At 46.5% G+C, this 26,341-nt stretch overlaps 2 protein-coding genes across 4 annotated transcripts in view; both read right to left on the reverse strand.

Moving 5' to 3' along the window:
• ISM2 (isthmin 2) overlaps positions 1 to 7,910 on the reverse strand; it is a 17,085-nt gene extending 9,175 nt beyond the window's left edge. For both annotated transcript variants that reach the window (XM_027120171.1, XM_027120170.1), the window contains exon 1: positions 7,557 to 7,910. In XM_027120171.1, coding sequence (XP_026975972.1) covers positions 7,557 to 7,688 — 132 coding nt within the window. In that variant the 5' untranslated portion in view covers positions 7,689 to 7,910. The remainder of the gene's footprint in view (positions 1 to 7,556) is intronic.
• A 10,072-nt stretch (positions 7,911 to 17,982) lies between these two features.
• SPTLC2 (serine palmitoyltransferase long chain base subunit 2) overlaps positions 17,983 to 26,341 on the reverse strand; it is a 111,556-nt gene continuing 103,197 nt past the window's right edge. For both annotated transcript variants that reach the window (XM_027120172.1, XM_027120173.1), the window contains exon 12: positions 17,983 to 18,355. In XM_027120172.1, coding sequence (XP_026975973.1) covers positions 18,236 to 18,355 — 120 coding nt within the window. In that variant the 3' untranslated portion in view covers positions 17,983 to 18,235. The remainder of the gene's footprint in view (positions 18,356 to 26,341) is intronic.

Consider the following 26,341-nt stretch of genomic DNA (forward strand, 5'->3'; position numbering starts at 1 on the left):
CTCTACACCAGGGCAGAAAGAGCCCTGTCCAGGGCTGCCTGGTGAGCCTCAGGGGCCAGGAGCCTGTGGACCTCACCTGTGGGCCACAGCCTTGAGCCCACCTCCCGCCTCATACCTCGGACAGTGTGGTACGGCTGAAAAACATGGGTCTGGAGAGTCAGATCAGCTTGGGTTCAAATCGCAGCTCTCCTTCTCACTTGCTCATTCAATTTGATGATTTCCCATCAACAAAATGAGAATAATAATTCCTACCTGGAAGGATTGTCAGAATTTTCTTTATCAAACACTTCCACAGCATCCCCTGTGGCAGGCACTATTCTAAACACTTAAATCACTCGTTTAATCCTCCCAACAACCCTCAGAGGTAAGGGCTAGCTGTCATCTCCATTTTGATCATGAAAACTAAGGCACAGAAAAGGCAAGTAACTTGCCTGAGGTCACACAGACATTTACTGTTAGAAGCAGGATTTGAACCAGCCAGCCAGAGCTCACACTCTTAACCAGCATGCTCCAACACTGCAGGCAGGAGCGCTGAGAGTCTACTTCACAAATCAGGGGCTGAATCAGTCTTGTTTCTCATGTCTTTCCCCTTTGACCCCCTCCTTCTGTGGTCCCCAGAGGCCTGGCTCCAAGGCTCCTGCACTGGGACTTCCCTGGTGGTCCAGCGGTTAAGACTCCACGCTTCCACTGCAGGGAGCACGGGTTCGATCCCTGATCAAGGAACTAAGATCCCGCATGCCACGTGGCGCAGCCAACAAAACAAAACAAAACAAAAAACAACCAAAATGAACGAGGCTCCTGCGCTAAACACCTGGTCCCAGGGCAGCCGTGGGCCCATCTCAACCGGGGCCCAGAGTCTCTCGATGAGTGAAAGTGTTCTGGTCCAGATAGCCGGGACGGATGAGCAGAAGATGGATAGATGAGTAATGGAACAACCCAACCCCTTCTCTGGCCAATCCTGGAGGCCTGGAGCATCCCCAGATGCCACCTTCCTAGCAGTTCCCACCCATCATTCCACGGAAGCCCTAACTGTCCCCGAGACTTTGCCCAGCAGTTCCTCTGTCTGCAGCCTCTGGGCACAGAAACAGGCAGACTTGGGGCAGCAGCAGTTCAGGGTCTGCAGCCTTTCTAGCTGATTTAGATACCCCAGCCTCCTGGGCACAAACACCAGGTTTCATCTGTGGACATTTGGCAATGACATTTGTAGTTGTCACAGCTGGGGCGGGGAAGGGGGTGCTACTGGCATCTAGTGGGTAGAAACCAGAAATCTTAACAATGCATACATAGCACAACATCACAGCAAGGATTATCCAGCCCAGAATGTCAACAGTGCTGCAGTTAAGAGACCCTGCTCTAGAGTCAGGCTGCCTGCGTCTGAATGCCAGTGGTGGCCTGGCTTCTGACCTGTGGGACCCTGGCAGGTGACATAACCTCTGTGAGCGTCCTCATCTGTAAAATGGAAATGGTGATGGGACAGAGCTGGTACTGAGCAGGCATTCAAAGTGTCCGTTTCCACCCCTCCCCAATCGGACCAGACGATGAGCAGAGACCACAGAAAGCCCTGGCTCAACATCACAGCCACACACACCACCCTTCCTCTCTTGGAGCCTCCTGCCCTGTGTGTCAGCCCCTGGGGAACTCCCCGGAGCGGAGGGGGACATCTGATCTTAGTTTGGGTTCCCTGAGAAGCCGACCCTGAGACAAAGATTCAAGGGCAAGTGGTTCCTTTGGAAAGTGATCCCTGGAGACACCAGCAGGGAGTGAGGCAGCAAGTCAGGGAGGGAGGCAGCTAGTAAAGAATGCTCCATGAAGCCAGTGACCACGGTGCACAACTGGAGCGCATCCCACTGGGCGCCTCAGTTATGCCATTGGTCATCGGCTGAGGGAGGCTGGGTGGGGGAGAGGATGGGCACTCCAGGCGCTTCGGGCTGGCCGTGCACAGCTCAGAGCAGGCCCTAGTGCCAGCAAAAGCCCTCAGGCAACTGGAAGTGAGGCCTGCAGGGATGTGGGCAGAGCACTCAGAGCCCTGACGTGTAAGCACCGTCTGAGCGCATCTTCCGTACCGCGCCTGGACCAGGCCCTTTACATACCTTCTGACACTTACTTCAGCTAGGGTGTAAGCTCCGTGCAGGTAGAAATGTCTGTCTGCTTTGTCACGCTGTATCGCGTGCCTAGCACAGTGCCTGGCACAGTACAGGCGCTCAGTAAATCATTTCTGAGTGATTGAATGAATGCCAGCACTGATGAGGGGTGAGTGTGACTATCTCTGTGTCAACGATGAGGCTGTGGAGGCTCAGAGAGGGTAAGGGGTTTCCATAAGGTCTCACAGGTTACACTATGGGAGCTTAGGCTCAAACTCAGCTCTGCCGGATCTCAACGCCCAGGCATCGGTGCACACGCGCCTGCGCAGACAGTCAGGCCAATTACCCCTCAAGCGCAACCCCCTCTGCATTCAAAAAGCGCTTCGGCTTTCATCTTCTTGTCTGGCCCCGAAGGTGGTGGTAAGGAGTGCAGGCTGGAGGCCACATCACCTGGGATCAAACCCCAACTTGGACACCTACTGGCTGTATGACCGTGGGCAGGTTACTTAATCTGCCTTAGTTTCTCCTCCTGTAAATTAGGGAAACGGCCGGCCATCCCTGTCTCATAGGGCTGTTGAGTTAGAACGGCGCCTGGCACATGCAGTGAGTGTTACCTAGAGGTGGTGATAGATAGTTCTCAGAGAGAGAGCGGGCAGCACCCCTCTCACCAGCACGGTGTTGGTTCTTTACATCTTACTTGGGTTGAAGACCGCCCCCCTCCACTACTGATGCAGATCTCTGGGCGGTGTATTTCCATGACATTCTGAAGCAACTTTGGAGGCTCCCACCTGTTTAAGAACACCTGCCCTATCCCACGGGACCACCTCCCACATCTTTTATGCTTAAATGTGGAGTTTCACACATGTACAAATACACAGCTCCATTCTTTTGGGGATGGTGTCATTACCCAGATAAACATGAGATATATAGATATACACCAAGATGTGTCCACACACACACACACACACACACACACACACACACGGGCCCACGCATATGCTCCCAGGCTTGGCAGGGCAGCCCTGACCCATGTGTTTCCAGTTAACATAAGAGCCCCCCCTACCCACAAACCCTTACTGCATTGCTTGAGCATTGCCTGCTAACCTGCTTCAGCTCCCCTCACAGTCCCCCCACTCTCCCTTCTCCCCTCTGCCTCCTCTCAGGGGTCAGGAACTTGTTCTGGATAATGAAATCCAGTTGCCAGGTGCAGTCCAGCATCTCTCCTCTGCACAGCCACTGCTGAGGCCCGGGTGCATCCCTACGGAGCCCGGCTGCACACACAGTCACCACGGCTTCCCGGAGGTGCTGGAGCCCCATCATTCAAAGGCGGTTGCTTCTCCAGACAGGCCAGAGGACCACCGGCAGAGGAGTGGGGTTGGATGTCACCCTCCTCACTGGTGTGCGCTGTTCTAACCCAGCCCACCCTGGCCTGGGAGGGAGACCTACCTCAGAGCACACCCTCCAAGCACCAGGGCTGGCTTCATGCTGTGTGACCTGTGCACTTGTACAGCACGCTGCACAGGGTTTACTGCTCTGCTGTTGCCATCTTGAAATGCTTAGAGACCCCACGTTTTCATTCTGCACTGGGCCCCATGAACTACGAAGCCAGTGCTGTCGATCACCCTGCAGGTACGGACCCAATGAATCCTCACAACCACGAGGTACCAGCATCACCCTCACTTCCTAGGGAGGCAGCCAAGGATCCGAGAGGTGGAGGAACTTGCTCAGGGTTACACGGGGGGCTGGCAGACCCGGTTTTGAGGCAGATGATCTGGCTAGAGAGCCTGTGCTCTTAATCCTTGTGCTTTGCCAGCTCCGGGCACGGGCAGCACCTTCTGGTTCACTGCCTGCCACTGTGGGGTGCGGAATGTGTCGAATGAACAAAACACTAGGACAGGATATTCTGCTTTTCATATCCATCCTTCCTGTTGATCCTCATAACAACCAAGCGAGGTGAGAAGGGCAGGGACGATTAGGAGACTGAGATCCAGCGAGGCTGGGACTTGCCTGGGACCACTGAGCAGCCCAGCCTCCAGGTCTCAGTTCCTGACCTTCCTTCTCTCCCTCAACCACCTTTCCCGTGGTTCCGACCTCTCAGAGGGAGAAGAATGGTCTGGAGGGAGAACAAAGTTCACAGTCAAGAGGCGGGAAGGTGCCGAGCTGCAGGAGGTGGCGGAGGGCAGGGCCACAGGCTCGCCTCACACAGACCTGGGTTCCAGTTCCCCTTCTGTCAGTTGCTCACTGATTAGGCCAGAAAGACCCCAACCAAAGAAGGCCTATCTTCAGAAAAATACCTGCTTCTCGGTGCCACCCACCTGGCAGATGAGACCTTTCAACCCACCATGCCCCTCCTGCAGTCCAGGCCCTGCTGCCAGGTAACTGGCTGGATGACGCACCAGGACTGAAGTGCTGCCTAAGTACCCCTACCACGTGCGTGACGCTGACCCGGGTTTGGGGAGCTCCTTCCTCTGTGTTTAGTCCTTCATCTCAGCCTGCACCCTCACAAAGTACTTCCTCCCATGGCAGCTGAACCCCTGCTGCTGCAGCATGAAATGTGCCCAGCTCTGCCCCGTGGGGGAATCCTTCCTGCGGGACAGTCCTTGAAGCCGAGGAGCTGCCCTCTATCAATTCTTCTCTCTTGCCTAGTTCTAACCTCCATTATCCTCTTGTGGCTGCAAGTCCCCAGCTCCCCTCCGCCCTGCCCCAGGGTCTTCCCTTGCTGGCCTAGGAGGTGGTGAGTGCCAGGGTTAGGTGCCCAGGGGCTGGAGAATTAAGCAAAGCTGGGTTTGGACCCTGGCTTAGTTATTGGACCCATTGTCAGTTTCCTTGTCCTTCAAATGAGGACAACAAGACTATAGGAACACAAAATGCCCTGCAGTTGTTTGGGTGGTGTTCTGATCCCGACTAGAATAGAAGATACCCAAGGCAGAGCTGTATCATTCTTTGCTCGTCCAGCACCCCACAAATTGCGTGGCTCCAGCCCCTTGTAACGACGAGGCCACCCACGTGGACAGTGCTTTCTCACCCCGCATGCCACCCAACAAAGTGGGTTCTCATTCCCACTCGACTGTGGGAGTAAACTGAGGCTCAGCAACAGGCCTGCCCAGAGAGAGGATGGCATATTTTGCTCACGATAGTAATGATTTCAAGACTTTAGATGAGCAGGCTGGAGCATGACACGCAAAGGTCTCAGTGTAGCTCTGGAAAGACAGACCTGGCTCCCAATCCCAGTGAGGCTTACCATCTCTGTGCCTCGATTGTTTTCATCTGGAAAATGGGAATGATGCCCATGTCAGATATTTGACAATGAAATGACATCATGTTAAGTACTTTGTACTGAGTCTGTCAGGCCCAAGCGATGCTTACTGCCCTGCAGTCATCCTACACCTTTGGATCCAGGGGGGGTTTATGTTCCTCAGCTTCTTCACAAAGCCCCCTGGGCTGGTCAGTGATGTCTGACACATCACCAAGGCCCTAGAATAGCAGTGTGCACTCTTTCAACACGATTCCTCAGCTCACACCTTCGACGTGCGACTGCTTTAGCACACATCATTCACACATGGGAAACAACGCTTGAGCTGGACGGGACCATGGAGGTGACTTAGCCCCTCCTTTCAAATGTCAGGAAATTGTCCAAGGGGAGTCACACGTGAGTTAATAACCAGCTGGGACCAGAACCCCAGGCCTCGGGCTGCAAGCTCTGTTTTTCCTCCATGCCAGTAATTTGTTTGAACATGTTTCTGAGGGCTCTGCCAGGCTCTGTACCAGGGCTGGGGATATGACTTTGGCTCTGAAGTAACTCATCCTCTGGGCTGGCCTTGGGGGAAGATCTGGCAAACATACTAAAAATAATTACAATCAAAGGGGTAAGTAAAGAAGTATTTATACCAATTCAGTTGATTTTATTTTCCATTGTCATCTCCACTGAGGAAGTGGACTGGCCAGAGGCTGTTCGGTTCCTCTAGATTTGTCTTCAGCTGTGGCTCCTAACAACGGGCAGGAAGAGGGGGTATCCCACAGGAAATGACGTCTGGCTCTGGGCAGCGGGTGCTACAGGCATCTAGTGGGTAGAGGCCAGCAATGCCGCTAAACATCCTACAAGGCTACAACTCACAACAAAGACGTGTGTAACCCCAGGATGATGGTGGTGTGGAGGCTGAGAACGCCTGGTCTACAGGACGTACTCTCAACAGGGGCAAAAATTAGATCTTGGAGGAGGAGGCAAAAAAATCTAAGTATTATTGCAAAACAATGGTTTGTAACACTCCAAAGGGCCTTAGTGCATGAATAGAGAGCATATCTGTGGTATTAAAATTTCATGGGGGAGGCACTTAGAACAAATAGAGTCTAAAAATCTCCTTAGGAGGGAGGGCAGTCATGAAAAAAAGATGGACAAACAAGGGTCCACAGAGACCACCCCCCCCTCCTCAAATGCAGGGGACGTGCTTTCTTCCCGTTGCCTCTGGAGGGCCTCAGCAGCCTGGGCACTGACAGGGCCCCAGGCTCAGGCTCTCGCTCACTTCACTGCTCTCCTGCACCCGCCTCGGGCCCTGAGTGTCCTCATCTGGAAAATGAGAAGAGCCACTCCGGCCTCCCCCTAGAATTGCTCCGTGCACTGAGAGGCCAGGACCCCCTGCCACACAGGCCTGCTCCCGTGAACCCTGCAACAAGTCTGGCGGGCTTTGTCCCCATGGGGATGAGTCCGCTGTGGTCCAGGAGGGAACGGCTGGACCGTTGACCCCTGGCGACGGGAGACGCGGGTTTTGGCAGACGGTGATTTCTCTTCGTGTCTAAACTACTCTTGGTCTCACTCCTCTGTCTTCAGTCGCCCGCAAAAGCCCACTCACAGCCCCTCCCCAACCCCAGAAAGCGCTCCTCTACCTCTTACCGACCTCTTCTGCTTGTTCAAGTACCTAATGATATAAAGGTCCCACCCAGCAAGTTGGAGGCCCCCACTTACTACCTCACCTTCTCTCAATTCACACCCTAAAGGACCCAAATCCTTTGAAGATTTGATTGAAGAGGCTGCACCAGGGGCTCACTTCGCCGCTGGAACCTCAGCAACACCCGCCCGCCACTCCGCAAAGCGCTGCGGTCCTTGAGCAGCCTCCGGACTCCTCTCGGAGCGCGCACCTGAACCTCATGGCTGCAGGAGAGGTTCGCTCAGGGCGAGGCAGCCGCGGGGACGCGGCGGGCGGATGGGAAAGGAAGCCGGGAGGCTGCAGGGTGTCTGCGCACCAAACTCAGCACAGACGTAACGTTTCTCCCCAGGGTGACCTGCTTCACAGCCCGGGGGTGTTTTCCGCAGGTCCGGCGCACCTGGCCACCGCCCGATGCCCGCCGACGTCCGGGCCGGTCCCGCCCCTCGCACTCGGGGGCCACCACTCGCGTCCCGGTCCTGCTCCCCGCGCGGCCAGAGCTGGGGGCCGGGGGAGCAGGAACCCAGCGCGCCGCAGCCCGCGCCGCGCCGCTCACCTCCGCCAGCCTCACGTGGCTCCAGCCGGGGCCCCGCGGCTTCCGCAGGGGGAGCGCTCGCACCGCGGCCAGCAGCGCGGTCAGCAGCACCACGCAGAGGGGGAGCGCCGCGCTGCCGGGGAGTCGAGGCATCCTCTCCCTCCCGAGGCTGCTCCGCCTGGCGCCTTCGCGCCTCCCGGGCCGCTCCGGCGAGTCGGTTGACGCCGGGCCTCGCCTCCTCCGGGGGCGGGAGCACTGGGACGGCGGCGCAGGCCCGGCAGCGCCAGCGCTCAGGGCTCGGGAGGGGAGCTCCGGCGGCCGCGGGGGCGCGCGGGGCGGGGGCGCGCGGCTCTCCTCTCTCTCTCTCTCTCCTCTGTCTCTCTCTGATCTCTCTTCTCTCTCTCTCTCTTCTCTCTCTTTTCTCTCTGTCTTCTCTCTCTTCTCTATCTACTCTCTCCTCTCTCTTCTCTGTCTCTCTGTCTTTTCTCTCTCTCCTCTCCTCTCTCTTCTCTCTCCTCTCTCTTCTCTCTCTCTCTCTCCTCTCTCTCTCCCTCTCTCTCTCCCTGGCCCGGCGTGGGCGCCCGGGCTGCTCTCGGGTCGGCGCTCGGGGTGTCCCCCGCCCTCCCCGGAGGGGTGGCCCCTCGCGCTCCCGGACAAGTCTTGGCCCAGCGGGCGGCTCCCTTTGATCTGGCCGCCTCCCCGCCCTGAGTGCCCGCCGCTGTCGCCGGCGCAGCCCCAACTGAATTCCTGTTCGGGGAAAGTCGCAGCCCGCCTGCCGGCGCTCTCCAGTCCAACTGTGCGACTCCTGCGGGGTCCTGAGGGCGACGCCGGGGCTCACCGACCGCCAGAGCCTCGCGGGCTAGGGATGCGCCGCAGCCCAACGCGGGAGCCTTCAGCTCTTGGGCAAATGTGCACCAAGGTAGGGTGGCTTGGGGAGGAAGGCCTGGAAGTAACTCCCCCAAGGCTCTTCCAGCTCCCCTGCTGGAGGTGGAGACTCGAAAAAACACCTGCCACTCTGCACCCAATTTCCCAGCACTTCAAGAGCCAGGAGAGAGCTGAGACTCAGATGTGAGGATAAAGTCCCGGAAGGACAGCAGCTAGCCACGTTTGAAGGAGTGGTCAGAGATCCTGCCCTGCCACTGGGTGTCACCTAGTTTCATCCTGGGTAAAACAGTGGGGCCACCCACTCCCTCCAGAGGGACACTCGTGCAGTGACCCTCCCGTGTAGGGCGTGCGGTCATGAAATAAAACCTCAGCTTATGATAATGATCAGGAACTATGAGTGGCAGTGACGATTTTCATGGCTGGGGGCTGTTAGGGACTGTGAGCTCCGTGACACAGGGCAGGTGGGGTTTGGACAGGTAGGTGAGGAGCAGTCAGAAGGCATTATTAGGAAGATGCCTACCCAGGGGCCATATGGAGGAACACAAAGGCTTCCTGGTTTCTGGGCAGGGACAGCAGATCCCTGGAAGTGCTGGGAAGGATGCCAGAAACCTGGCCATAGGGTAAAATTTGGGATCTGGGTTTAGCCTTAGAAACTCTTAGGAGACTAAGCACATTTCTGAGAAACCATTCCTATCCCTAACAGCACTGCCCAGGACTCTGCAGTTGTTGTTGTTGTTGTTTTAATAAATTTATTTATTTTTGGCTGCATTGGGTCTTCGTTGCTGCGTGCGGGCTTTTCTCTAGTTGCGTCGAGGAGGACTACTCTTTGTTGCGGTGCGCGGGCTTCTCATTGTGGTGGCTTCTCTTGTTGTGGAGCACGGGTTCTAGGCGCACTGTCTTCAGTAGTTGTGGCATGGGGCTCTCCCTCGCCGGCTCTAGAGCGCAGGCTCAGTAGTTGTGGCGAACGGGCTTAGTTGTTCCGCGGCATGTGGAATCTTCCTGGACCAGGGCTCGAACCCATGTCCCCGGCATTGGCGGGCGGATTCTTAACCACTGTGCCACCAGGGAAGTCCTTCTGCGGTGTTTTGAATAGTGCATCACAGGCGTTAGTTACAATGCCGATCTGGAGTTCGCCACAGGGGTTTGAACCTTGCTTCTATCATTTACTAAGAAGGTGATATTATTGGGCAAATTCTTTGACCCCTTGGTGGGTGCTTTTGTCATCTGTAAAAGTGTGGGGTGTAGGGAGGGGCTACCCACCTCACAGATGTGAGGAGTAAATAAGAATCTAAGGACTTATATTAGGATGAACTACATGAAGTTGCCACTTCTGGGTCAAAAGGGTCAAATGTTGGCAATTTCATGTGGTTCAGCCTAATAAGATGTCTGGTACATGCTAAACACTCAAATATTAGCCCAAAGAAACCTAGCATTTGAGCAACCTGCTACGCCATACTGCTTTTACTAAATGCGAGGCCACTGTGTTCTTTGTTTTTTAGGATTTTTTTTTTTTTGTAAAACTATTTTCACATCCAGTCGAATATTTTGTCTTTTCATCAAACTTTTGAACCTTCCCCCAGATTAAACATGAAGTTTGAAAATAAGGAATTCATTCATTCATGTGTATCTGTCTCCAAATCAGTAACTACTGCTAATGGGAGCCCTTCCCCTTACCTGGCCAGCTATAATAGCCTCCCGATTAGTCCTGCTGTATCTACTCGTTCTCACTCTCTCCTCCCCAAATGCTGTTGGTTATTCTTTTCTTTTTCTAATCAACTTTATTGAGATATAACTTACATAAAATAAACACACCTATTTTAATTGTACAGTTCAATGAGTTTTGACAAATGTATACATCCAGTTAACTACCACCACCATCATGACTTAGAAATTTCTCATCACTCCAATATCCTTCTGTGCACTGCAGGAAAAATAAATATGCTTCAGTGGAAAATAATGCATTGTCTACATACAGTGCATCCTTTTAAGTTATCTGATTCTAGTCTTTCATTGTCTTGGGGCTGTTTTACAACTTTGTAGGTTGTAAGTAACTAATAGCAAAGCAAAATACTTCTTGTCTATATAAATGCAAATTCTGTCCTGTTCTGTGGAGGTTCAATTGACCTCCCTCCCGCTGTGTGGAAGAAATCAGTTTTGTCTTCATTTGTACATTCACTTCAGTATTCCTGACCTATAAAGTTTCTGTTTTTCAATATCTCCTTTGAATTGGCTGTAATACCCTTAACAGTTTTCTCATTAATGAGTTAAATAAAATCTTTCATTTTTACATCTGTAAGAGAGTCATGATTTTATTCGTTTTTGAAAATTATCTTTTAACAGTCCCTTTGTACAGTTAATCCCTACCTCCCTACCCTTGGCTCCTGGTAAGCACTTCTCCACTCTGTCATCATAGGTTAGTCTTGCCTTTTTAGACGTTTGTATCAGTGTAGTCACATTCATGTATTCTTTTGTTTGGCTTCTTTCTTTGAGCATGGTTTTGAGGTTCATCCATCTAGTTGTAGGTGTCAGTAATTTGTTCCTTTTCACAGCTGAGTAGTATTCATCATATGACCATTCTGCTGCTTTTCCCATGAACTATGATAGCATTTGGATTGTTTCCAGGTTGGGGCTATTACGAATAAAGGAGCTATGAATATTCAAGTGCCAATTCTCTTGTGGACATGCTTTCACTTCTCTTGGGTGAAATTGGTGTCAAAAACCTGCCAAATTGTTTTCTCCAACGGCTGTACCATTTTGCATTCCCACCTTTGGCAACACTTGGTATTGTAATTTTTTTTTTTAGTAATCTTTTATTTATTTATATATTTATTTTTGACTGTGTTGGGTCTTCGTTTCTGTGCAAGGGCTTTCTCTAGTTGTGGCAAGCGGGGGCCACTCTTCATCGTGGTGCGCGGGCCTCAAGCGGGGGCCACTCTTCATCGCGGTGTGCGGGCCTCTTCACTATCACGGCCTCTCTTGTTGCGGAGCACAGGCTCCAGACGCGCAGGCTCAGTAGTTGTGGCTCACGGGCCTAGCTGCTCCGCGGTATGTGGGATCTTTCCAGACCAGGGCTCGAACCCGTGTACCCTGCATTAGCAGGCAGATTCTCAACCACTGCGCCACCAGGGAAGCCCTGTAATTCTTTTTCTATTTAGCCATTCTAGAGGGTGGGTGAGTAGTAGAATTTTATTGCAATTTTAATTGGCCTTTCCTTAATGACCAATGATATTGAGCATTTTTGCATGTGTTTATTGGCCATTAGTATACTTCCTTTTGTGAAGTGTCTGTTCAAATCTTCTGCCAATTTTTAATTTCATAATCTTGCCTTATTGAGCTTTAAGGACTCTTTATATATTCTAAACAGAGAGCCTTTGTCGGATATATGTACTCTGGACATTTTATCCCAGTCTGCAAACTACATTGTCTTCTGAAATTTTCATTCTGATAAAGTCCAGTTTATCAGTTTTTTTCAGTCATGCTTTTTGTGTCTGAAGAAATCATTGCCACCTAACCCAAAGTCACCGACTTTCTTTTATATTTTCTCCAAGAAGTTTCATATTTTTTTATTTTTTATGCTCAGGTCTATGATTTGAGTCAACTGTGGTATGTGACGTAAGGTTGAAGGTCCTTTCCCCATTTAATTAACTTGGCACTTTTGTCAAAAATCAGCTAACCATACACATGTGGGTCTATTTCTGGACTCCCTATTCTGTTTTATTGTTCTATATGACTAATCTAATGCCAGTTGCAGTCTTGGGTACTGTAGCTTTGTACAAAGTTTTGAAATCAGGTAGTATAAGTTTCTTTACAAAATTGTTTTGACTATTCTAGGTCCTTTGCATTTCCACATAAATTTTATCAACTTGTCATTGTCTACAAAAAAGCATGCTAATGGGTATTTTTTTTTTAATTTTTAAAAATTTATCTTATTTATTTTTGGCTGCGTTGGGTCTTTGTTGCTGCGCATGGTCTTTCTCTCGTTGTGGCGAGCAGGGGCTACTCTTCGTTGTGGTGCATGGGCTTCTCATTGTGGTGGCTTCTCCTGTTGGGGAGCACGGGCTCTAGGCACGCAGGCTTCAGTAGTTGCGGCACGTGGGCTCAGTAGTTGTGGCTCGCGGGCTCTAGAGCGCAGGCTCAGTAGTCGTGGTGCACGGGCTTAGTTGCTCCGCGGCATGTGGGATCTTCCCGGACCTGGGCTCAAACCCGTGTCCCCTGAACTGGCAGGTGGATTCTTAACCACTGCGCCACCAGCAAAGTCCCAAATGGGTATTTATTTTTTCAATGCTTACTTTTCACTGGTTTTCCCCGGTGTGTAACATAAAGTCACCCAGTGCGGCAGCCTCTACCACCCCCTGCTGAGCCCCACTTCACCATTCGTGCGAGCATCAACCACACTCTTGCTTTCAGATCCTCCCATCCTTAGAATTCTAAGTTTCCTCTATCACCTCTGTCTAAACCAGACACTGCTTCCAATCTTATCAGGCTCTTTGCCTTTCCTTCATGGCACTTAGCAGTTTCTAATACAACATATATGGTTCACGTGCCTGTTTGTTTACAAAAGTAGGAACCATAACTTTCTGTTCGCTGTTATCGGTAATGCTCAGTGCAGTGCCTGGCATGGAAACAGCACTCAGTATTTACTGGTTTAATGAATAGAGGCAGATACAGCTTTCAGAGTATTTTATTGGAGCAAAACAATATATTTCATGGGATGATTCTTAAGTCATCTCAAGTAGTTCCCCTTCAGCTCTTAACAGGCACTCTCAAAATGGACACACCTCCCCCAACCCATCATTTATAGCTTGACAGTCATCCAACAACAACAGCAACGAAAAGTCATCTGGCAAAAAAAGGAGACCAGGGAGGGGTGTGGGTAAGGGAGAGAGTGACATTTTAACACAACACTAAATTTTAAAAGGTTTTATTTATATTTCCCCTTCTCTTTCTCAGATTGTATGAGCATTACAGGACTGGAGAAGGGTTATCACAGCACCTCTTGCAAATTCCAGTTTACAGGAATGAAAAAATATGGGCCAACAAAATACGATCTCGGCTCTCCATAAGCTATTTCTCTATTCTTATTTTATCTCTTTCCCCCTTCTTAATGTTAGCTACCTTTATCCAGACAGGGATCATCAAGACTGTTGGCATGCTGGCTGACATGGTGATCTCACCAGTATCCTGTGAAGAACCGTCAAGGATGCTTTTTATCGTTCCAACCATTAACACCACTGAGGTAACAAGACCTAACATCAAGGGTGAAGACAAGTCACCACTCCCCCCTAGTCAGTGATATGTCCCACACTTCCTTGGAAGGCTGGGAACTGTGTTGGAAAAAGCAGACACTGAGTGGGCTTAAGGCTCCTCGTGTATGGAAGGATCCACTATCCATGCAGACAGCAACAAGGCAGGACACTTGGCACATCAGGGCACTGCTCTAATTTTTACCTTTCATTCAACCTCCCCGTAACTGCTCCAGAAGAACAGAGCTTTGGGTGTGCTTCATTAAAAACACAGTAAAGGCAGTTTAAGAGCCACTGAATTCTTTATGGTCAGTTTAATAAACTCATCATACCACAAAAAAAATCACAGTTTATAAGGCCATTTATCACGTGCACTACACAGTAAACAAGACCTTGCCCACAGCTCCCCCAAGTCAGTCACAAGGATGACTGGGAATGTGATACCTCAGACTCAGCAGAGACATTAGAATAAACATTTCCAATGAGGGCTCAAGCTAGCCCCTTCGGTTTCCTCCCTAGAAAAGGCTCAATCTATAGCAAAAGGTGCTTAAAAAACAGAAGTCACTAGAAATGACAAAAGGGGCAACAGCATTTTCTACACATTAAAAGCAAAGGGATCACTGGCCAGTCCTGGCATTTCCTCTGTATGATAAGGGAGGAAGCCAGCCTTCTAACCCAGCTATCTGGGCACATGGCAAATGGCTAGGAGCCTGAACACTGCATTTCATGTGGATAAAGCTGAAGAGAGAATGGACAGGCTTTTCTTTATGTGGAAGGTGTTTTAATTAACTGGCTTAATGGATTAAGAAAACAGCTGTTCAACAGCCAAGAAGAATCCTTTGATTTTCGTAAATCCCTCTTCATAACTCCTTTGGGCTAAGATGATTTTACCTGTGTGAAGTACTCAACAGTTCTTGACCTTCATGAAAGTGGACAGAGGAAAACCACAACTTTCCCATTTTTTCTAACCACCTGGGTTATAGCAGGTACAGATTAAAACCTATTCTGGCTTACCTAGAACACCAGGAAAGACACCCTGGGAATTAGGGCACAGCAATTCTTTATACAAGAGAACCAGAGGGACCTCCCTGGCGGTTCAGTGGTTAAGACGCCGCGCTTCCACTGCAGGGGGCGCGGGTTTGATCCGTGGTCAGGGAACTAGGATCCTGCGTGCCACGTGGCACAGCCAAAAAAAAAAAAAAAGAGAGAGAGAACCAGGAGACGATCCATTGTATTTACCTTTTCTAGGTGGTTTTGCCACAAATTCATACAAAACAAGAACCCAAATTCTCTTTCTTCACTGCCTATGACACGACTAGAAGTTCTGTGCTGCTGCCCAATGCAGTGTGACAAGGGGCCAGAGACCCTCATCAATTTGGAAAGAGGCACATGGGGGAAGAAATAGGGCCTTGGCCTCTGAAAGGGCATCAGGCAAACACGCAGCCCTTAGTAGTTGTGTCGGGTTATTTCTGTTCACCTTCCATGACTACATGAGGAAGAGGGGTGTCTGACCATATGAAATCCTCACCTTATCACGAAAGTTTAAGACAGTGATGAGAAGTTCTTCAAACAAGCAAACAGTACTCTGGGCTCTGGAGACCAGAATGTTTTTTTAAAGGGAAAAAATGTTCCAAAGCAAAGCGAAAAGTTTAGTGCTTCAAAGACCCTGCCCCTGAACATTCTCTTTCAGTGCTCTAGAACGTACGCCATATTCTACGGTAAGGCTTTTCAAATAAAGGTGGGAGGAGAATCTGCCACTGCCACTTGATCCATTCTTTGGGTGTGATTTTGATGTCCCCTAGTTATAAACTTCCTGGTTTCTGATGTGATCTGCAGAAAAAGGTGGTATAAACCTGAAATGGATGAAGACAAAGCTAAATAAGAGGGATGAGAAAAAGTAATAAGGATTAGTCACACCTCTATCGACTAACTCTGATGACCAGCCTTGGTAGTAATGGTTAGCTGATGCCTGTTTGAATCCCATCAGATTCTTGAAGTAGGCTGTGTTAAACCATGTACTAAACAATACTTATTTGTCCCAGATTTCTACTCATTCCCAATGACAGTATTTATATACACTTGTGTTTCCCCAAGTGCTTGGTTAAGTAATGATATTTGTGATATGACTGGACCCTAGATTTATATTACAGTTTCAAGAAGAGACAACCAGTGTGTGTAATGTTTTGTCCTCTAGAAAGTAGAGGTCCTAGAGAGATCACAGGAGTTTTCTCTCTTCAAAATAAATCTGTAACTTAACTGCATTTATCCTGAAATAACTGCATAGCAAAGTGATATATATATATATTTAAATGCCCATATTAAGTGACATTTTAAGTTGCAGTGACTTCATGCAAGCCAAAATAAAAGACTGGCCATTAAGTTCATTGCTTTAAGTTTGTGACTTCTGCAAACCCTACATCACTAAATAGTAACTTCAGCGCAAAAGCTCTCTGGTTCTAATGGGGTTCTATGGTGAGCACCTAGATGTGCAGGAAAGGTTAGTAATGTATTTTATTTTACAGGACTAATTACTTAGTTACCACAATCTTTTTTACTTCAACTTGTACATGCTAAATGCAGTCCCGGCATCTCTACTTGGTTCTTTTCACTTTTTTCTATTCTTTAAAAAATTAAAATAAAACCTTGGAATATTTCAAGGGCTTAAGGTTCTCAGATGCTGAGAGTGACCAAAGATAACTTAAGACATGAAAACAAAACTTCACAAACAATAGCATTGCTTACATCCTCCACTACATGTATCTGCACAAAAATACCACAGCTGATGACAAGATGCCCAGGAGAATTTGGACTGAAAATTTTTACCAATAAAAGGAGTGATTTCAAAATAGAGATGTACAAAACTACTTTCACACAATGTTTTTCCATTCTGTTCCCAGTCCTTCCCCTATAATACTAAAAGACAAGCTGATCTTGGGTATAAAAAAAGTCAAAAGTTCTCTTCACTTAAGCTTTGGTCAACAGAAGAAAGTAAGAACTTTAACATGGTGATTTTCAGATTTGCTCTTTGGTCAAGCAGTATAAAGCTCGCTGAAAGAAATCCCCTTACTTGGTATGAAAACAGAGTCAAAATAGAGGATCCCAGTTTAGCAATAAATAAGTGTTCAGAATTTCTCAGGGAAAAAATAAGGGGTAATGGAAGGAGATGGAGCCCCTAAAAGCCCCAGATGCCAGGTTAGAACTGCATTAGGACATTAAGAATAAAAGAGAAACATCACTCAGAGTGATTTTTTTTTTTTTTTTTTTTTTTGCAGTATGCGGGCCTCTCACTGTTGTGGCCTCTCCCGTTGCGGAGCACAGGCTCCGGACGCGCAGGCTCAGCAGCCACGGCTCACAGGCCCAGCCGCTCCGCGGCATGTGGGATCCTCCCGGACCGGGGCACGAACCCATGTCCCCTGCATCGGCAGGCGGACTCTCAACCACTGCGCCACCAGGGAGGCCCCAGAGTGATATTTAAATGGGTCATCTTCTAAAAAGGGTAAGTTAATAAACTTTAATCCTTAAATTAGGAACATGACAAATGATTTCTGAGCGGAGATTTACCAACATTCTCCTTTATCAGTTGAAACCCTAATATGGACCCAAACCCAGGCAGAGGCTGTCATAGTTTTGAAAAGTAGAAAGCAGTCAGAAGGAGACCACAGACATTCTACAAGAAGCAGTCACCCCTCTCCCTGCCCTCACCACGCAGGAGGGCGCATCACTCTGGAGCAGCTGTGTACACAGAAGGGTGCGGTGTGAGTCGACTTCGGCACCGAGGTCTGACCAGAGGGGGATGTGGGTGCTTTTAAAACATTTAAGTGTTTTAAACAGGGGGTGGGAGTGTTAGATTCCAGCTTGGGAAGAACCCAGAAACTGGACATGCCCTCAGATGGTGACCATTACGAAGAAACATTTGATGGTGAAGGAAGATATCATCTGGTGACCAGAACAAAATGGAATAAGACCAAGCCTTGGAGGCTCCTGGCCAGGGAGGGATATACAATGACAGGGAGTTTCAGCAATGTTAGTGTTTACTACTTTTCTTAAATGGCTAAACTTAAGACACATTAAAATGCTTTGGTTGATTACGTGACTGGTTAAACAAGGATTCCAAGGCTGGCAACCTCTGAGACCTGGACTGGAAGTAAGTGGAAGGCACTTGCTCCCCAGGAAGGAGGGCTAGGTGAGTCTCGAGGCTGTAATGTCAGGGCCAGCAGGAGCTTTGGATGGGCCCACATCTGTGAGGCGGCTGGGAGAGGAAAATGGCCTGCGTGGTTAGCCAGAGACAGGGTAGGGTCAGTGTGATTTCACAAGTAGAATAGTTATAAAATAAAACATTTTTTAATGGACAAAAAAGCAAAGTGAGTCACCTCTCTTTTTAAAGGTGATGTAGCAAAGGAAGGATGTGAAGCAGTTTTTCACTATTTACAAAATATCATTTAGAGTGGAGGTGGCTACCGTCAGTAGTTGAGGAAATCTCTTGCACAAGAAGTGTGGTTCCTGCAACTGGACTGGAAAGGCCACACACTCTCCTGGGTGAGGGAGAGTTCCTTTAGGGGAGCACCAAAAGGCTCAGTCTTCTGTTTCTTCATATGTAGTCTCATCAAAGGGCCTGTCCAATAGAGGTACCGACCGATGACGGGAATATTTCAGGTGCAAGAGGTCCCCGACTTCATCTATCTCCTTTAAAGCCTAAAATATACAAGACAGAGCAGAGGTTAGTCAGAGCCAGGAGGAGGAAGACACATTTGGTGCTTTATTTTTCTAAAAACAATCATGGCAAGATTATCCTGTGGTGGGACCATGTCCAATGCATTTACTCTGAGAAGACTAGAGTCTAGCAATGGAAAGAGCTGCTTTTTGAGCAAGGACATCAGGCTGACCATGAAGAACAGGTTGTGAAGAGCAGGGATGCAGAATAAAGGGTATAATTCATCAAAATAGGACACGCTGGGACTTCCCTGGTGACGCAGTGGTTAAGAATCCGCCTGCCAATGCAGGGGATTGGCAGGGGACAGAGGTTCGAGCCCTGGTCCGGGAAGATCCCACATGCCGTGGAGCAACTAAGCCCGTGTGCCACAACTACTGAGCCTGTGCTCTAGAGTCCGAGAGCCACAAGTACTGAGCTCGTGCGCCACAACTACTGAAGCCCACATGCCTAGAGCTGGTGCTCCACAACAAGGGAAGCCACCACAATGAGAAGCCCGCGCACCGCAACGAAGAGTAGCCCCCGCGTGCCGCAACTAGAGAAAGCCCGCGCACAGCAACAAAGACCCAACGCAGCCATAAATAACTAACTAAATAAATAAATAAATATTTTTTAAAAAGAGAAAGAGCATTTTAATATTTTAAAAAAATATATGACATGCTTGGAAGAAGAAGGAATATGTATCCTGAATTTGCCAGGCTGGCTATAATTTGTCATTTCTCCTTTTACCCTCCAGTACTTGCTCTTTCTGTTATCACACTACCAAAAAAGTGAGAAGTCTGCATTGGGATGCTTCCTAGATGCAAGATGAAGAGAGTCCCCAAAGTGGGCTGCTGTGCAGACTTAGTAAGAAAAAGTGGAAGCCAGCAAGGAAAGAAACAGAGCCAGCATTTAAACTCAGGTTTGATTTAAAACCCCCAAATCCTACCATTGAGAGATTATCTTGTCTTTCCATCAAAACTCTCTCAGTATAACTTTCTTTTCTATAAAACCTGCTCTTTTATTTTTCAAATATGTTTCTTATAAAAATTAAAACACTAAGACAAGTGATGAAAAGTCTCTTCCTGATTGCAATACTAGCCCTACCTGGTAATCTGTGTATGGTTTCTTATATGTACTTAAAAACAAACAAACAAAACCCAACTCCTGGTTGAAGTATACATACATACAGCAAAGTACACAACTCATAGTTCACACAGTTAACTTTCCAAAAAGCAGCACACAGAGAGTCAGAATAGAGAATGATAATATAAGAAAGGGATATATGTTCAGAATTTCTTAGAAAATGTTTAATGGAAGGACAAGGAAATTCCAAGCCCCAGATACCTCTCAGAAAAATCCATGGAAGACAGCAAAAATTTTCGAATCCTAGATTCTAAGGCTTTCTAATAAAAGCACCTGGCTCAGGTCACAGAATGCATTTTCAGGTCATGGCAGCTCTCCAGCCCTGTTATTCACTCCCCAAGCACATGTGGATGTTGCCTAGTGGGTCTAATAGGCCTCAGCTCTGGAGACAATGGCTCTATAGAGGACACCATCTCATTAGACTAAGAAAGGGTAATGTGGGCAGTAGAAGCCCTATTGCCTAAGTCTTGACTCTCCAAATTTCCGTCACATCGTATAAATCTTCTGTCCACTCTCATGGTTGTAATCCCATATGAAAATGTACATCTTCTAGTTCAGAAAAGGGAATCAGTTGATTATCAGTAAACAGACACATATACCTGTTCCTAAATTTAACTTCTAAAAAATCAGTGTTTGTAGAAAGGAAAAAGAAACACCAAGAAATAGTATTCCTTATTTATTCTAGCATAAGAAAAAAATACTCTTCACTCCAAATGTGAAAAATATAAAAAGCAAATAAGAGCTGGACTTCAACATGCTATCCGAACAGTGAGAAGAGGTTTAATTAAAAGCTCCATATAGAAACAATTTAAGATTGAATTTCAGCTGAGCGAACCCATTAACTGTTTATTCCCCTGACCTCTGATACAGATTTATTAATTTAAAACAATACATGACTTACTAAGATCACAAAGTAAAGGATATTCAGAAGAATATGATATTTTTCATCAATTAAAAAAGAAAATGAATAGAGACAGAAAAAAAGCCACAGTAGCCCAAAGGGATCTAGATAACAAGATTATGACTGATACCACACCAACTATCTCAGACGAATGGGTTTTATTTATATAAAAGGTAAAATTATGCGACTTCCCTGGTAGTCCAGTGGTTAAGACTCTGTGCTTCTAATGCAGGGTGCCCGAGTTCAATCCCTGGACAGGGAACTAGATCCCACATGCCACAACTAAAAGAGCCCACATGTCGCAACTAAACATCCCGCATGCCGCAACGAAGATGCCGTGTGCCGCAACTTAAGACTTGGTGCAGCCAAATAAATATTAAAAAGGAAAAAAAGAGATAAAATTGTAACTAGAAACTGCTGGTCATGATGTGGGGTTACCTGGTTAGATTAGGAATAATGAAGCATTACAAGTACCAACTGTTAACAAATAGTCTACACTTACACTGAACCTCCAGATCACAGGGTAAGATGGGTTCTTAGGGAAAAAACATGTTAATTTAGGGTTGAGTATGGCCCTTGAATAAGAGAATATTCTCGGATACTTGTGCACCCCTGAGCTAATAAGCTTGCTCTTCTTCTTTTAAAAAATAATAGCTTTATTGAGATACAATTCACATGCCAAAAAATTCACCTTTTTAAAAGTTTACAATTCAGTGCTTCTGAGTATATTCACAAAGTTGTCAACTTTCATCACTATCTAATTTTAAAGCATTATCACCTCAAAAAATAAACCCCATACTCATATCCTCATTCCTCCTTTCCTAAGCCCTGACAACCAGCAATCTATTTTCTGACCCAATGACTTTGTTTATTTCAGACATTTCATATAAATGTGGTCTTCTGTGTCTTCTTTCACTTGGCATAATGTTTTCAAGGCTCCTCCATGTTGTAAGGGTACAAATTCATTCGTTTGCATGTGGTTATCCAGCTGTATAGAACCACCAGTTGAAGAGACTATACTTTCCCCATTAACTAGTCTTAGCCCCTTGTTGAAAATCAATTAGCCATAGATGTCTGGGTTTATTTCTTGACTCTTAATTCTATTCCATTGGTCTATAAGTCTATCTTTATGCTAGTACTTCGCTGTTTCAATTACTGTAGCTTTGAAGTAAGTTTTAAAATCAGGAAATTTGAGTCCCCCAACTTCTATTTTCTTTTTCAACATTGTTTTGGCTATCTGGGGCCCCCTACAATTCCATATGAATTTGATGATCAGCTCTTCTACTTCTTCCAAAAAAAAAGCCATTGTAATTTTGATACGGATTGCAATGGATCTACAGATCTTGCTGTACTCCACATTAACAATACTAAATCTTCCAGCCCATGAACATAGGGTATCTTTCCATTTATTTAAATCTTCTTTCATTTCTTTCAGCAATGTTTCATAGCAATATGCAAGTCTTTCACCTCCCCTGGTTAAATTTATTCCTAGGTAGTATATTCTTTTGAATGCTCTCATAAATGAAATATTAATTTCCTTTTCATGTGTTCACTGCCGGTGTATAGAAATACACTAATTTTTGTGTCTTTTACTCTGCAATTTTGCTGAATATATTTATTAGCTCTAGCAGATTAGTTTTTTGTGTGTGAATTGTATAGCATTTTCTATATACAGAATGATGTCATGGGGCCCATTAATAAATGAAAGTTCATTTTTATCTCATAATTTTCATGTTTACTTCCATAAAAAAATCATAAGACAAAAGTCATAAGACAAAATCATAAGACATAAAAAAACATAAGACAAATCATAAGGTTTGTTGACTTCAACAAATCTGTGGTTTCAAAAAATGCACTTTATGCTTAAAAAACCTAAATGGGGCTTCCCTGGTGGCGCAGTGGTTGAGAATCCGCCTGCCAATGCAGGAGACGTGGGTTCGAGCCCTGGCCCTGGAGGGTCCCACATGCCGTGGAGCAACTAAGCCCGCGAGCCACAACTACTGAGCCCACATGCCACAACTACTGAAGCCCACGAGCCACACCTACTGAAGCCTGTGTGCCTAGAGCCCATGCTCTGCAACAAGAGAAGCCACTGCAGCGAAGAGTAGTCCCTGCTCACACAACTAGAGAAAGCCCACGCTCAGCAGTGAAGACCCAACGCAGCCAAAAATAAATAAATAGATAAATAAATAAACAAATTAAAAAAAAAAACCTAAATGGAAGGCAAAGTCAAATAATCCTGCAAGTGGATCTTATGAGAAAAATATTAGCACTCTCAACTGGTAAACGCAACAGAAATATAACAAGATATACTGGTTACATCTAAATTATTTCTCTCTTTTTTAAAAAAATTATTTATTTATTTGGCTGGGCCAGGTCTTTAGTTGTGGCATGCAGGATCTTCATCGCAGCATGTGGGCTCTTAGTTGTGGCATGCTGGATCTAGTTCCCTGACCAGGGATTGAACACGGGCCCCCTGAATTGGGAGTGTGGAGTCTTAACTGCTGGACCACCAGGGAAGTCCCTAAATGATTTCTTGAATGTGTACAGTTATCAGGAGTAAAAACTGTTAGAAAACACAGTGAATTACTATAGCCATTGCATTTAATGACACAGATGTTTTTTAAAAGGTGTGCTGGGCTTCCCTGGTGGTGTAGTGGTTGAGAGTCCGCCTGCCGATGCAGGGAACACGGGTTCGTGCCCCGGTCTGGGAAGATCCCACATGCCGCAGAGCAGCTAGGCCCGTGAGCCATGGCCGCTGAGCCTGCACGTCTGGAGCCTGTGCACCGCAATGGGAGAGGCCACAACAGTGAGAGGCCCGCGTACCGCAAAAAAAAATAAAATAAAATAAAATAAAGAAAAAGAAAAAGAAAAAAAAGGTGTGCTGAAACTCCTAAACACCCAAATAAAGTAGAGTGGAAGAAAAGTTGATATTGCTGGGTTAAAAAATAATCAATGAAGAAATTCACCAGTAAGATTTTTGAGTAAAGGGAAAATCTATTGGAAAAAATCCAAAAGGTGTAATCAAGATAAAAAAGAAGAAAAACAAAGATACAGTATCAATAAACTGAATTCAATTTCAGTGTCAGAAGAAGATTAAGAATATACTCATACTGGTAGGAGTTTTGCTATGAAGAAATAGGGAAGAAAAATCAAAATCTTTAGCAGTTAAGAAAATTAAAATGTCAATTAAACTTTTAAAAACATACATTCATAATATTCTTTAAGATTAGTAGCTCTCCAATGAATTAATATTATGATATTTCTATCAACTAATTTTATGCAAATATGTTCTAGAGCTCTATAAACTCTCAGAAAGTAATACTTATGTAATATAAAGTCTGAAATCTTGAAGATGTTAGAGACAAGATGGTGGAATAGAAGGACTTGAGTTCACCCCCTCTCACGAAAACACCAAAATCACAAGTAACTGCTGAACAACCATTGACAAAAAACACTGGAACCTGCTAAAAAAGATATTCTACATCCAAAGACAAAGAAAAGGCCACGATGAGATGGTAGGAGGGGCGCATTCACGATATAATCAAATCCCATACCCACCGGGTGGGTGACCCACAAACTGGAAAATAATTACATGGTAGAGGTTCTCCCACAAGAATGAGAGTTCTGAGCCCCACATCAGGCATCCCGGCCTGAGGGTCTGGCATCGGAAGGAGGAGCCCCCAGAGCATTTGGCTTTGAAGGCCAGTGGGGCTTGATCACAGGAACTCCACAGGACTGAGGGAAACAGAAACTCCACTCTTGGAAGGCACACACAAGGACACAAGGGAAAAAGCAGTGACTACATAGGAGCCAGGGCCAGACCTACATGTTGGTCTCGGAGGGTCGCTTGGGGAGGTGGGGGGGGCGGGTGTGGCCCACTGTGGGGACAAGGTTACTGGTGGCAGAAGTACTGGGGAGTACTCATTGGCATGAGCTCTCTGGGAGTCTGCCATTTTGACGCCAAGACCTGGCCCTACCCAACAGCCTGTAGGGTCCAGTGCTGGAATGCCTCAGACCAAACAACCAACACAGCGAGAACACAGCCCCAACCATCAGCAGACAGGCTGCCTAAAGTCTTCCTGGGCCCACAGCTGCCTCTAAACACACCCCTTGACATGGCCCTGTCCACCAGAGGGACAAGACCCAGCTCTACCCACCAGTGGGCAGGCACCAGTCCCTCCCACCAGGAGGCCTGCACAAGCCTCTAGACCAGCCTCACCCACCAAGGGGCAGACACCAGAAGGAAGAGGAACTACAACGCTGCAGCCTGTGGAATGGAGACTGCAAACACAGAAAGTTAGACAAAATGAGACGGCAGAGGAATATGTTCCACAGAAGGAACAAGATAAAAACCCCAGAAGAACAACTAAGTCAAGTGGAGATAGGCAATCTACCTGAAAAAGAATGGAGGCACAGACCGAGAAGGTACAAGAAATGTATTACAAAGAGCTAGAAGATATAAAGAACAAACAAACATAGTTGAACAAAACAATAACTGAAATGAAAAATACACTAGGAGGAATCTATAACAGAATAAATGAGGCAGAAGAACGGATAAGTGAGCTGGAAGACAGAATGGTGGAAATCACTGCAGCATAACAGAATAAAGAAAAAAGAATGAAAAGAAATAAGGACAGTTTCAGAGACCTCTGGAACAACATTAAACATTAGACCAACATTCGCATTACAGGGATCCCAGAAGGAGAAGAGAGAGAGATAGGGCCTAAGAAAATACGTGAAGAGATAATAGCTAAAAACTTCCCTAACACGGGGGAAAAAACAGTCACCCAACTCCAGGAAGTGCAGAGTCCCATACAGCATAAAACCAAGGAGGAACATGCTGAGTCACATATTAATCAAATTGACAAAAATTAAAGGCAAAGAGAAAATATTAAAAGCAACAAGGGAAAAGCAACAAATAATATACAAGGGAATCTCCATAAGGTTATAAGCTGATTTTTTCACCAGAAACTCTGCAGGGTAGAAGGAAGTGGCACAATGTATTTAAAGTGATGAAAGGGAAAAACCTACAACCAAGAATACTCTACACAGCTAGGCTCTCATTCAGTTTTGACGGAGAAATCAAAAACTTTACAGACAAGCAAAAGCTGACAGAATTCAGCACCACCAAACCAGGTTTACGACAATTGCATAAGGAACTTCTCTAGGTTGAAAATAAAAGGCCACAATTAGAAACAAGAAAATTACAAATGGGAAAGCTCACTGGTAAAGGCAAACATACAGTAAAGGTAGGAAATCATCCACACACAAATACGATATCAAAACCAACAATCATGAGGAGAGTACAAATGCAGGATATTGGAAATGCATTTGAAATTAAGAGACCAGCAACTTATAACAATCTGGTATGTAGACAGACTGCTATACCAAAACCTCATGGTAACTGCAAACCAAAAATCTACAATAGGTACACACAAACAAAAAAGAAAGGAATCCAAACACAACACTAAAGATAGTCATCAAATAACAAGAGAACAGAAGAGGAAGGGAAGAAAAAAGACCTGTGAAAACAAATCCAAAACAATTAACATAATGGTAATAAAAACATACATATGGGTAATTACCTTAAATGTAAATGGATTAAATGTTCCAACCAAAAGACACAGACTGGCTGAATGGATACAAAAACAATACTCATATACATGTTGTCTACAAGAGACCCACTTCAGATCTACGGATGTATACAGAGTGAAAGTGAGGGGATGGAAAAAGGTATTCCATACAAATGGAATTCAAAAGAAAGCTGGAGTAGCAATACTCATATCAGACAAAATAGACTTTAAAGACTGTTACAAGAGACAAAGAAGGACACTACATAATAATCAAGGGATCAATCAAAGAAGAAGATATAACAATTAGAAATATATATGCACACAACATAGGAGCACCCCAATATATAAGGCAAATGCTAACAGCCATA

The sequence above is a fragment of the Aethalodelphis obliquidens genome, unplaced genomic scaffold, assembly GCF_003676395.1.
Source record: "Aethalodelphis obliquidens isolate GAN/ISIS:26980383/991018 unplaced genomic scaffold, ASM367639v1 scaffold21, whole genome shotgun sequence".
Classification (NCBI taxonomy): domain Eukaryota; kingdom Metazoa; phylum Chordata; class Mammalia; order Artiodactyla; family Delphinidae; genus Aethalodelphis; species Aethalodelphis obliquidens.